Here is a 14284-nt window from a genome sequence, read left to right as displayed (position 1 = left end):
AGCCACATATAATAAAGTCATTTCATTCCCTGAATGTCCACACAGAGAGGCTGGGTTTTGCAGGCCAGGACACGTCAAGGCTAGACAAGGTGCTTAAAAAAAAAAGCAAAAAAAAAGCGCAGCCCTGACTTACGGGCCAAAGACTGAAAGCGTTTCAGAAATGACAGATTGGAGGCTGATGATTTGTCATTGTTTAGTGCTTATTTGCATGAAGGGCGAGCGCTCGTCCCCCGAAAAGAAAGACCTTTGAAGGATACTTTGCGTTTCCATGGAAACTAGCGGAGACGGGCCTAAAGAAAAGCCATGGTGAATCATCAGGTGGGCCCTCCCAGATCAATACACATTACCTGTGCACACACACACACACACACAGCTGCGAGCATGCTCTGGCAATAAGAACATGCAGGTCAAGGTGGGTCACAGTATTGGAACAGGAAGTAAAACTTCTACCTACAAAACATCACTATGTAGGATGAACATTCATTACTTCATCAGTTTCTGAAGAAATATAAACTGGTACAAAAAAAAAGTCTAAATTGTAACTCTATGTCAACAACAAAGATGCTGAATTAAAACCGAGCTACATACAATAGCTCGAATTTCTCAATATCGTAAAGAGGGGGTGGGTGTGGGTTGGCTGCATCTCTAAGAGCGACGGGACGGCAGGACTGACGGGGTTAATTCTTTGCTAACACTTTGCCAGCAGTCATTAGCAGTCCTGAGAAAGTACAGAGTTGAGCCGTTCATCACAAGCGATCTCTGCAGAGCCGTTGCCATGCCTCATTAATTTCACTACAGTCCAGACAGACATGCGAGAGATGTGGCACACTCGCCCTTTCGCTCCTAACCTGCAGCGATTTAGTCGCAAATACACGCATTATTTCTTTATTTATTGCTGTAGAATGCTTAATGTGACATCTGAAGAGAGACGACAACACTACGAAAGTGCTTAGCATAGGAATGAAGCGGAGGCTGATGTATTCTCTTCTGCTGCTTAGGGAACAAACTGCACTATTAAGAATGAAACAGAATGGAGCGGATCCTAAAAGTTCGATAGAGTTCACGTCCACTGGAGGAAATCTCTAATTCCTATTAAGTAAAAAAAAAAAAGGAATGCGTCGTGAACGTCCGTGAAATCCACAGAAATCGCATTTGACTTGGGTACCGATACCTTCCGTTGTACGCCTTCCGCTTTTCCAATAACACACTAACAACCAGCAATATTAATTGAGCACACGTTGACCTGAATCATCATTACCTCCTCATCCTGCTTATGTTTCCTCCACGAGATCACATGATCTGCTTGGTTGTAATTTATATATAGTTTATAGGCTTTGACGCATAGTGCACTCTAACAGCACTTTTAACAATACTACCATAAACAGCAACTGCTTTACGGAACATCTTATATGAGGAAAGGTTAAAGGGGACGAGTGTGTCGCATTAGTCCGGTTGCCAGACTAGAAGAATGTCAATTAACTGCTCTGTCACAAAAACATGAGAAGGACGGCACGATGGAGCTGATATAAACAGGAATTTATATAGCATGTAGAAATTGGATTGGCGGCGTACGAATTTGACAGCACATCAAATATTAACCCGTGCTGCTGTGTAATGAGGGATAACCCCCAATGCAACTATGCTGCTGCCTCAATAATCTTTATACACCCTGAACATTTACTCTGTAAAAGTAGCATTAACTCACGCAGTCTTCCAGGAACTGCGTTTTTTTTTTGTGTGTGTGTGTGTGTGTGTAATTAAAAATTCAGACATTGTACTTTCTATCAGTTTGTAGTTACGTTTAATATAGTGGAACGACATGGCCTGACGACGTATCCGAACTTCCGGTCCCAGCTTTAAGTCTCTGACACTGGAGACTCCTTCCTTCCAAAAAACGTTAAATAAGCGTGGCTGTATTTACAATTACACACAGTTTTACAAATCTATTCATGTTTATTGTGCATTATTATGTACAGTGGATATAAAAAGACTACTCACCCCCGTTAAAATGGCAGGTTTTTATGATGAAGATAAATCATAAGTCAAAACATTTTCCACCCTCAACGTGAAATTACAAAGTATAAAAAATTAAGTGAAAAACAATCAGATTTTAAGGAGAGAAAAAAAACCCCAAAACTTTTTAAGAATTGGGGATGTGGCTGTGTTTCAGAATGAACCAATCACATTCGATCTCATATTCAAAAGTAATTATCATGCAGCTGTCAATCATGAAATTATTCTGATTAACCCAAATAGACCAGCTGTTTCTTCACATCATCTTGGTTTAATCCGACTGCTGAAGCCACGGTCTGCAAAGAGCTTACAAAGCAGGCATGGTATCTCACTTGTCGAAAGATATCAATCAGTAGAGGGGTATGAAAGAATTTCCAAAACGTTACATGTACAACGGAACACCGTGAAGGCCAGCATCAACAAATAGAGAAAATGGAGCATCACAGTGACATGACCAAGAACAGGACGTCCCTCTAAAATTTATAAAAGGACAAAGACAAAAACATACCAAGGAGGCTGCCAAGCGACCTACGGCAACATTCATGGAGCGGCAGGAATATCTGACAAGTACTGATTACTCTCTGCATGTGACAACAATCTCTTGTATTCATCACGTCTAAGCAATGGGGTAGGGCAGCTAGACAGAAGCTCTTTCTCACAAAAAGCATCCAATCTCAACTAAATCACCCCAAACTATGTGGCAAAATCTGTTACGGTCTGATGATAATTCCATAAATCCAAAAACTGCCCAAAGAACACCACACCCACTGTGAAGCATGGTGGTGGCAGCATTATGCTTTATGGCTGCATTTCTTCAACTAGAACTGGAGCTTTTTTCAAGATGGAGGGAATCATGAATAGCTACAAATACCAGTCGATTTTAAGGCAAAAGATAAGCGAAGATGGAAAGGAATTTCACCTTTCTGCACGACAGGGACCCAAAGCATGCATCCAAATCAACAAAGGAACGGCTTAACCAAAAGAAGATCAATGTTTTTGAATGGCCTAGCCAGAGTCCAGACCTGAAATCCAACTAAAACTCTGTGGGGTGACCTGAAGCGGAGATGCGGTGCACAGGAGATGCCCTAGAATATTTTTGGAACAAAGAGTGGGAAAATACTGCCTAGTCGAGATGTGCCGCTCTGACAGACTCTTATCCAAAAAGACTGAGTGGTGTAATAAAATCAAAAGGTGCTTCAACAAAGTATCGGTTTAGGGGTGTGCATACTTATGCAACTAGGTTATTGTAAGTTTTTTAATTTTATTTAATCCCCCCCCTGTAAATTTTTCTGATTGTTTTCCCACTTTATTTCGCACAATAAAGGTGGGAAAAGATCTGACACGATTTATCTTAGTGTCATTCTTTTACTTCACAAAATCCTGCCGTTTCAACAGAGGTGTCTAGACTATTTTATATCCATTGCAAAAGAAATGATCGAATTTTTAGCACTCGGATTTGCGTCAGGACCGAAACGGTGATGGAAGTAACGAGGCAGAACAGCATTAGCGTCCTTAGCGTCCTTGTGCACGTATTACTGGTTAACGGATGTGTGATGCGCACAATCTCCGGCATTAAAAGAAGATTAACCTAGTTGCCTAGTTGAACAGGCAAATCCCTTCTTAGTGCTGATCTGCAGGCAGATTTAAACCATACAGCAGACAACAAGGCTCAATTATTTTATGCCTTTTGAAACCTCAGCTGTACGCCATGAATGCAAAATTGGAAAAGTGTAGTGCAGACCATGAGAGTTAATAAACTGAGCATGTATCAGAGCGTGAGAACAATACTGTCGTGACAAATGGGAAAAGACAACGCTGTGATGTGGAAGCGTGTGCACGTTCAGGAAGACTTCAGGAGTGAGCGGGTACCTGAGTGTTTTGCGGACCATGTCCTCATCGGTTATGCCGTAGTAGGTCAGCGTCTCGCTCCATACGGGGTTGAGGGTGTTGCGCAGAGTCTTGGTCCGGAGCTTATTGGCCTGAAAAAGAAGACAAAGTTCGGGAATAACGCGTGAGGGAAAAAATCAAAACATCACTTGACAGTAGATCTTTAACTACTTAGAAAAGTGGAAATCGAAAGTCCACCAGGTGACAAATTCGATGGTTTGTCACTGTAGAAAACGGAGGAGTTTGGATACGAGCTAGAGGGGTGAAAAAAATAAGATGGCTCCTTACGCGACATGATCTTCACAAGAAGATTCAAAAGTAAATAATGCATTTCCATGCCATTTTGGTGAAATAAATAAATAAATAAATATGTGGTTTATTAAAGTTCAGGTAGCAAAGTATGTTATATTCAGGGGGAAAAAAAACATTTGCCAATAAATAGTGTCATACTTAAGATGCTATCTAAAGGTGGGTGAATCTTCAGCTTTCGAAATATTATATAATGCTCCTCAAAGATGTTATATAAACTTGCTTATACATTGCGGAGAACCAGAAATAAGTCTTTGCTTTGTAACAATGGCAAATAAGCTATTGTAGCCAACTATTTGGCAAGCTACTTGTTCCAAATCCCACTGCCTGTTGCATCAATCTGGCTCATGGCAGAACAAATTTATGCTAGTCGGATGAATTAGCATGCACAGACGATCGTTTTCATAATCAGGAACACGTGGGTATGTGGAGACTGATGAAAAACCGGGCAAAATAAAGATCAGCGCTAAGCTGTCATTTAGCGCATCGTGCTTCATGTATTATATGATCATATACTCGTTCAATTCTGTATTAATGTATTTAACTTGATCACTAGCATCATTACATTACGTTATCTACCACTTTTCAGCCTAGTCAGTTAGGTTTCAGGGGGGCGTACTACAGAAACGTTCTAGCTTAAGTCTGGAGTTAAGATCTGATCAGTTAAATTAGGATTTTTCACAAATTTGCATTACAGGAGCAAATCTTAACTTGATTTAGGATTCTTATCTTATCTTACAAAATCTTATCCTATCTCTAAGAAATCTTAAACTGCTCCATCGAGTTCAATAATCAACTCTCAATTAAAATTGAGTATGTTGAATAGTAAAATCACTTGCACTACGACTGCTAATTCTCCGTGACGGTTCGCTGGCTTCTTTAATGTTCCTCGCAATTCTTGTGCTAATTGCAACAATATTTCCCGGAAGTCTTTAATTATTGATCGGTGTTTCGTCGTCAAAGACACAGCGCATCATTTGGGTACTCCAAAAGTCTTTCCGCAATCAAACATCACAGTTCTTCGTCTTGTACCGTTAATAAATGTAACGCCGTACAATGGCTATCGTAATGTAACCGTTAACGTTGGCTTTCAAATAAGTTTTAAGTTAGGACACCGACGGGCTTGTTGTCCTAAAGTTTTTAGGATTGTTTTTGTCATCTTGTTAGGATGCTTCTGTAATACCCTTTTCCTATGTGTAGTTAAGATAAGATAATACACTTAGGAAATACTATTCTGTAACAGCTTTTGTCCTAAATGAGGTCCTAACTGAAATCGCCATGGTTACCAAACAGATAAGATAGGATTCTAAAGTTAGGAGCTTTCAGTAATACACCCCATGATCCAAAAAAAAAAAAAAAAAAAAAAAGGATTCTTGGGAGCACACTGGATCTTCTACTTGCCCAGTGGGGTAGTTGAAGAATTTATTATATCATTTTGCTAAGCTAAATTCACCACACACCACGTATACAAGCCGTGTAAATGATATGTATCAACTATATAAGGTTTAAACATGTTCTAAACATGGAAAAGGTGTGTCTATAGAGCACACAAGTACATACTTTGCTGGCTCCAGGTAGCAGGTGTAGTTTAACATAGGGATCTGACAGCCCATTGTGATCCATGGGTTTGAGACCCTGTGTAAGAGCAGAGAGAGAGAGAGAGAGAGAATGAAAGAAAGAGAGTTGTTTAACATTGACAGCCAGGATGCAGTACTTTTCCAGTTTGTTCGAAGGTGTGATTACAAAGAAGCCTCATATCCAAAGGCCTGGGAGATCTCGTTCAGGTCAAACTCTCTTTTCTGACATGAACCAACTTTGACAAAAACATTAGGTAGAAAAAAAAAAAAAAAAAAAACCTATCCTATTAAGAACCATTGAAATGCTGACAAAAAAAAAAGAAAAAAGGCTGAACTTGTGGTTTGTGTTTAAAAGCGCACAATTACTTGAAATGTCAAAATACCTGGACAGAAATCTGCTTTGACATGACCTTAACGGAGATGGACTGTTCAGTTTCACAGTGAGAGCTGTGAAGTTCATCTACAGTTGATTAATACATAGCGGATGTGTAATTACTCGACAAGGCTACATTTAAAGGCTAAGTGTGGGAGTGTCAAGTTGGGAAGAACACAAAAACAAACTTGTTATGCAATATTTTCTCCTTCTAAATATGTGGGCTGCCCTGCTTGCTATTCACTTGTAAGGCAGGCCTCTATCAAGCCAGATTATATGACAACATAGAAACACCTGCCACTTTATTAGGAATACCTGCCCATTCAAGAAAGTAGCCAAGGAGCCAGTCATTTGGGAGCAGCGCAATTCATATACGCATGCTTATGTACAGGTCAAGAGGTTCAGTTCATGCTCACGTCAACTGCTGTTCTTGAAGCGTGTGAAAAACGAACAAATAAAAACATCCCGTGAGCAGCAGTTCTGCAAGCTTGTTGATGAGAGAGGTCAGAGGAGAATGTCCGTATTGGTTGGAGCTGACAAGAAGGCTACGGTAACCACTCTTTACAACCGTGGTGAGCAGAAAAGCATCTCAGGACGCACAACACGCCAAACGTTACAACAGGAGCAGACCACAAGAACAGGAATACGCATACGGTGAGCATACGCATTCTGAAATGCTTTTCTGCTTACCACAGTTGTAAAGAGTAACTATTCAAGTTACTGTAGACTTTTTGTCAGCTCTCTCTCATCATCAATATCAACAAAGCATTTTCTGAACAAAAATCTTTTTCCTTTTCCGCACCATTCTGTGTGAACTCTAGAGGCTTCTGTGCGTGAAAAATCAAAGGAGTGCAGCAGTTTCTGAAATACTCAGTGCTACAGTCAAAGATCACATTTCCCCCCATTCTGACGTTTGAAGTGTAGCTGAAGTTCTTGACCTGTATCTGCATGATTTTACTCACTGCCCTTCTGCCACATGACTGGTTGAATGGATGAGTACATGGATGAACAGTTGTACACGTGTATAAACCGACTAAACTGGTTGGTGAGTGTATGTCTCCTATATATAGCTGGTACTTGAATGAAGAATGATGGGGGTTGTTTTTTTTTTTTTTGAGTAAGGCTGCAAAAGCTTTCGAAGCAACTGAGAGTTTCGGCGTGTCAAAAGAGCTTAGCTTGCATCTCTCAGAGCTATTTGAGACATTTCTTTATGAGAAAATCAGTTGGAAACAGCTGCGGCGTATTAGCGACCGCTGCGGTTACACCAGTCATGGATTCTGCCTGCTAAAGCATGCATTTGGGTTAGGTCAATCAAAGTGCCCCAGCTGTCCCGTATCAAACCAAAGTTGTGCGCTATGTATAGACAACGACATTCCACTTGAGACAAAGCATCAATATCAAATTGGCAAGGAGAAATGAAAGATTAATAACTTATAAATTAAATATTTCCCACTACACTTAGCCATCCCATTTGCTCAAGGGCAAGAGATATGCTGACAGCCTAGCTTGACATTGTAGAGATATTTGATGCAGGCAGGGTATGCCTCATAAAGCTTAGCAAAAGCTGGTTAAAAGTTCACCATACAAATCAAGGACTGATCCCTTTCATCTCTGTGGTTTGTAGTTTCCAATCACTGAGACTTACTGTCAAATTTCTAAACCAGGCATCAACAGCCATCGAAGAAAGACAGCTGAGCAGGAATCCAAAAGAAATCTGACCACAAGATGTGTCAAAACAGCGCAGGTCAATCAGAGGTTATTGTGCAGTAAAACTAAAACTCAAATGTGCAGATAAGGGAGAATTATGTCTTCAATTTTAAGCTGTAACTACCAGCCAATATAGTTGTGGGATGAACTTAATTTATCATGTGAATTTATATTTAACTACAACCCTTGGCATGGTTTAGCTTCATGGCAAACTAATTAATCTCGGAATTCTTTGCAGTCTCTCCTGTGTGGGATGCTTGTCACGATAAAACAGAGTTGGTAGTATTACTGTAATATGATCTTGTTCTATTAAGTTTCTATTTTGTGTTACATGATGTTGCTTTCTTCATTTTTATGATATTCTGCATACTTTGGTTTGTTACAGGGTCTTACTGTTAAGTCTTTGTCTCATCCCCTGTATAATGAGAAATGAACAAAAGAGCAAACGAGTCAGGTTGTGTCTCAGCCACTTCAAGTCAAGTCTAGTCAAGTGGGTTTTTGTTGTCAGTCCTCTATATAGCTTGGATACATTGGAACGAAATGACGGATCTTCAGGACCATGGTGCAACATGGAACAGTACGCAACACTACATAACAGTGTGAGACGAGTGCAAAACAATAAATACAGAGAACAAACAAATACATAGGAGAGTGATGTAACAGCACGAGTATAGCAGCAATACTGGCAGCAAAAAAGTTCCATAGTATAAAGTGATGATGCAGCTATGTAAAGTGCAGTGTGCAGTAGTACTGAGTCTTACTGGGTGAGTGCATGTGCACTAGTACCGAGTCTTATTGAGTTAGTTAGCCCAGGTGAGCTCTGGGTGGCAGCAAGGTGTTGAGTAATCTGACTGCCTAGAAACTGTTGCGGAGTCTGCTGGTGGTGGCACGGATGCTCCTATACCTTCTGCCAGATGGCAGGAGGGTGAAAAGTCCATGAAAAGGGTGAGAGGGGTCATCAGTAATACTGGTGGCTTTGCAGAAGCAGCGGTTGTTGAATGTGGTGTCGATGGTGGCTAGAGAGACCCCGATGATCTATTCAGCTGTCCTCACAAGTCGCTGTGAGTCTTGCAGTCGGAGGCTGTGCAGTTCCGTACCACACTGTGAGACACCTGGACAGGACGCTCTCATTCATCCCTCTGTAGAAGGAGGTGAGGATTGGAGGGGGAAGTTTGGCTCTCTTCAGCTTCCGCAAGAAGCGGACACGCTGCTGGGCCTTCTTGGCTAGGCAGGTGGCGTTGAGAATCCAGGAGAGGTCCTCAGTCATGTGCACTCCAAGAAACTTGGAGCTTTAGGCTCTCTCCACAGTTGTTCCGTTGATGTGCAGCGGCGAGTGCTCTACTTGGGTTTTCCTAAAGTTGACAATCATCTCTTTAGTCTTATCAACATTAAGAGAGAGATTGTTATTTCTACACCATTCTGTGAGCTGGTTCACCACCTCCCGGTATGCTGACTCATCATTGTTGCAGATGAGGCCCACAACTGTTGTGTCATCAGCAAACTTGATGTGATTAGATTAGAACTGAACTTTTCAGCACAGTCATGAGTCAGCAGGGTAAACAGCAGTGGACTGAGCACACAGCCCTGGGGAGCACCGGTGTTCAGTCTGGTGATGCTGGTGGTGGAGTTGCCGATCCTGATGGACTTGCACGCAGTCACACAGGATACAAGTGCACAGCACAGTACATCAATCGCTCCTACCTAGTTTATTCCTACAGGCTGACAGAACAACAAAGCTAATAAGTGTTTTGTGCTTTAGCAAGCAAAGATGAGGGGGTAATTGCTGCTTCTGTTACAAGGGCAATAAAGGGTAACACAACTTGAACACTTCTGTTTCGTCTCTTCTCTCCCTCTTCCTTTCGCTTCTTAGCTACTTCCAGTCATCTGTCCCTCAGTAACCTAAAGGTTCCTCTCATTTGTCTTTCACTTGACAGAAATACACCTGTCTCATTGGAACTTAAAGGCATCTTTTAAACGTCTTCACATTCTCCTGGCTCTGTGTGAGTGCGGTTGTGTGTGTGCATGGACTACAGATTGACTATCGCTTTGAAGGTGTATCCCTTGAGGTCCGCTCTACCACAAAAGAGAACTTCTACAACGTGCCAAGAAAGTTAGTGAGTCTATAAGAACAAACCTCTGTCTGGTTCCTCTCAAGGTTTCATCTCAGGGAATTTTTCCTCGCCTGCTCTTTAGGGATCGAAATAATTTGTGGCAATGGCTATTGTTTAGCGTACTACCCAAATCAAATTGAATTGAACTGAACCTCTTGCTTTCAATTTGTGTGTGACTGCCCATCTTTATCTCAAAGCCACAAGTCTGAATAACAACAAATGTTTTGACTAACCAACGATCTTCCACTTGTAACAGATGTAATCCTAGTTTTCTTGAAGGTTACCTTGTCAAGACACTGTGATCTAATTGTGGGGCAGTGGTGGCTCAGCGGTAAAGGGTCTTGGTAACTGAGGGTCAGGGTCAAGGTCAGGGTCAAGCCCCAGCACTGCCAAGCTGCCACTGTTGGGCCCTTGAGCAAGGGCCCCTTAAACCTCTCTGCTCCAGGGGCGCCGTATCATGGCTGACCCTTTGCTCTGACCCCAGCTTCGTAACGAACTGGGATATGCAAAGAAAGAATTTCACTGTGCTGTAATGTATATGTGACAAATAAATTGTGTCACATATATTGTCTCCTGGAAGAAGTTTATCATCAGTATCTTGCCATGACAATGTTAAAAGCCTAGAGTTGCCTGTAAATGGGAGGTCTGGACTGCACAATTGTGCTATCCCAGCTCTTGACTAAGTGTGATCCACACAGTGCTAATAATCTAAAATGGATATGAGTGGGCAATAACTTTTCACACCAGCAGTGGACAATGCAAGTCTTTGGTGCATATCATATGGACATCTTCATGCCTATATCAGTGAAGTTATATCTTTGCACTTTAGCAAGTTTGTAATGGTTTATATTGATAGACACTGATCTAAAGTTCTTTAATCTTAAAAGTCATTCCTCAAGCAATTCATGTATAGCTAGGTTACAGAAGTGTGAATTTCTCTGCAAATTACCGGATTTCAAAAATTTTGGGCAACTTGGCTAATTCACAGGGATTATACAAAAGTATAAACCGAATGGTTTTGGCCTAAATTTGTCAGTAAACTCCAATAAAATCTTGGGGTTTTATACATTTATAGAGGATTTATAAGAAACTTTAGTCCTTTAGAGGCTTCAGCCACAACTCTATTAAAACCTTCCCTATGTAGACTACCTTGAAACAGGGCACCAGCACCTGTTCACCAGCACTCCCATTTTAAAGCATACCCTGTGATCTGGATGTGTCGAAGTCAGTTGGTCCTTACACTTTCTTGTCAGAAAAACAAGCAAGATTTGTCAACCAACAAAATGGCCTTAGAAGAATGGTGGCACATGGATCACTGTAAGACAGAATACATCAAGTCAGCGAAAAGATTCAATTCTTCTCAGTGTTGCACGTCTTTATTCTGGCCACGTTTGCAGTTCACTGTCTTGCTGACCCAGTTCCAAGAATACTAAAGTAGATGCTTTATCCAAAATCTAGGATTCCCCATGACTACAGGAATATCCTCGATATCTTCCATCTGGTAGAACATTATGAACCCAATTCAGTAAGCTCTCTCAGCAAATTCCACACCACCAGAATGCCTGCCTCACATGATGTATGTACTGCCATCGTAACGCCTTTACCTGATTCATAAGGAATATTGGCAACCAGTTTATGGACATTCCGACATCTGACAGAGCCTTTCATTGCTGTAACATAAGCTTGCTGATTTCATTAGTTCCTCTTCGGTCTGTGTCCGAGCCAAGTCACCCCGCCAGTTGCAGTGTAGTCTCACAGTGGCTTTGGCTTCACACTGCAACAGACTTTGTGACTAATCTTCCCAGGAACTAAGGCTTGGAAGTCATCCCGGTAGCAATAAACTGATGATCAAATGCAGGCTCTAAATAAGGGGCCGCCTATGGCTCTAAAGACAGCGGAACTGCTATTTCAATATGTGTTCATCAATTTTGTCCTACAGCACTGGCATCAACAGAATAGGAGTAGAGTTCTCTCAATGGCTGACCATGCAAAAAAAAAAAAGTTTGATATCCTTTCCAGGATATCAAACTTGCTTGTTCCTGTGCGCTTTCTAGTGCATCGACCCCTCCTTGTTGCCTTGGTCAAATGTGACATTGGCTGTACTGGCAGCAATGAAGGGTTCAAGCATAATGAAGTGAGGTCGCAGTCTGCCCAACAGCATCTTCAGCTGTCAGCAAAACAAGCAAACTTGCAAAGATGCCCCACAACATGGGACACCACCTATGACATTCACCACTATCTGAAATTCCTCATTTCATTGGTCCAGTGAAAATCATAAAACAAAAAAAGTCTTAGCCTTTAATGTCTTAGCCTTTCAGGTACCTTGTTAGTACTGCACATTTTAAGTGGGCCTGTTCAGGCTGGGATTCACCATGCAGCACAATTTCATGCTCTGACAGGGCGGAATGCAGCTAGAGGCAAAACGGATGATTCTGGATCCCAGCGGTAATAATAACAACAGCCCCCCCACCCCTCCTGCACCATGCCAGCATGGAAGACCCCACAATGGGGTTTGCCTGTTGACTCTAATGGATTCCACATTCCATATTTATCATAGTTCCGGTTTCAAGTTCCCTGCTCTTGCTTATTAGTTATCAAGCTAACATCTGTTCCTAGGTTACCAATTCTGTGTATTTAAACACCTCACAGGTGTCAACTGTGCAAATTCTCATAGAACTGTAATGCATCATAAACTAAACATTATTGAACCTGTTCATAAGTTACAGGGCAGTTTCAACACCAAAAATACAATATTGTATATATTTCCACCCCGAACACCCCCTCCCCCTGTACATTGTGTTAAATGCTAATTTAATCAAAAGAGGCTAATTCTGTGGTTCTGATACTGGTGCTCATGAAGCATAGACGAGCAGACTGAGATAAAAAAAAAAAATTGTTACAGAGGTAGAAATTACAACCCACCAGTATAATAAAATACATGTTATTGGTGACTGAAGTCAATGGGTTTAAATACAAAACTCAATACACATTTAAATAATGAACCAAGTATTTGAAGAATATTTAGAATAGATGTTCATAAATCTGTCCCATGGCTGTCCACAGGATTTATTATTATTTATTATTATTTTAACAGTTAAAGGGGTCCCTGACTGCAAAAAGTTTGAGAGACCAGAACACACTTCAATCAATCAGTTATTTTTTTAAACTGTATAACGTTACTGATACGCAAACTTTTCCACCTCACCCTAGCGTATGAAAGAGGTATGTTTTTTTGTTAAGTTGCTTCCACTCAAACATTTTAGCAAACTCTATTTCTGGCATACTGTTTCAAGAGACATGCCAGTGTTTGTCAAATTACAGATTTTGCATTCTACAAGGCAGCTTTGTGTGGCTGGACCCTCTCCTCCCTGATCTGATTGTGGGGAGTGACCCCAACAAATCTCACCCTGAAGAAATGGCATAACTAGACTAGCCTGTGTGCAAGTTGTTGGCACTTAGTCGAGAAAAAAAAGCGTTTTGGAATGCAGCATAAAAATGAAGTGGCTTCCTGAGCTCTGTGATTGTCGCTTTGTGACTGAATAGGCGGTTGATCATAATTGCTGGGAGAGCAGGAGAAATGACCACTGTGGAAGGCAGATGGGTGCCATGCATCAATGCTTCGTGTACCCACTCATTCATAGTGCGTTAATCACTGCTGCTGGACGCTCAAAAAAAAATAAAAAAAATCGCTCTAGTTGGAGTCCCTTTATGTCCTAAATCATCATCTTTCATGTAAAAACCTAGATGCACAGCGGGTGCTGGGGAAGGCTTGGTGTATAATCAGTGCTCATCACTTGCAAATGAAAGAGGCAGGACTCGAGTATAATGAGTTTGGCAAGAATCGCTGGCCACTAAATGCAAACAAACATGGGCGACTATTTAAAGAGTAAGGAAGTCTTCAACACATGGGTTGGAAGGAAGCAATCCTCGCATTGCATATGAACTGCTGTAGTAAATAAGGAGGTAAGTGACATGGCAAATCTGTGGAAGACAGAGGTGAAGAGAGTGAAAGGAACACATCAGTAATGAGTGCTGAAGGACGTGACATGGAGTTAAAACAGCACTAGGCAGGAGAACCATGCTCCTCCTTCCACATCCTGCATTCTGAGTGATGATTATACTCATACAGAGACAGCCCTCTGCTAGCTGCCAGCACTAGATGATGAACAGCGGAAGCATCTCAAATGGCTAAACATAAATGTATGCAAAGATGAAAGGGCAACTATATTACTAACTCCACCCTGGCCCATAGCTGTTTTATAGAACAAATATACACATCCCCATTCATACATAAACACTCACGAGTG

At 41.4% G+C, this 14284-nt stretch overlaps 1 protein-coding gene across 2 annotated transcripts in view; it reads right to left on the bottom strand.

Annotated features, from left to right (window-relative positions):
• The window catches only part of doc2b (double C2-like domains, beta), a 155751-nt gene that overhangs the window by 17997 nt on the left and 123470 nt on the right, over positions 1-14284 (bottom strand). For both annotated transcript variants that reach the window (XM_017460595.3, XM_047151752.2), the window contains 2 exons: positions 5770-5844; positions 3883-3992 (listed from right to left, as the gene is read on the bottom strand). In XM_017460595.3, coding sequence (XP_017316084.1) covers positions 3883-3992; positions 5770-5844 — 185 coding nt within the window. The remainder of the gene's footprint in view (positions 1-3882; positions 3993-5769; positions 5845-14284) is intronic.

This window comes from Ictalurus punctatus, chromosome 28 (assembly GCF_001660625.3).
Source record: "Ictalurus punctatus breed USDA103 chromosome 28, Coco_2.0, whole genome shotgun sequence".
NCBI classification, from domain to species: domain Eukaryota; kingdom Metazoa; phylum Chordata; class Actinopteri; order Siluriformes; family Ictaluridae; genus Ictalurus; species Ictalurus punctatus.
The sequence above is the reverse complement of the archived record's forward strand: the minus strand, read 5'-3'. Positions and strand labels throughout refer to the sequence as shown.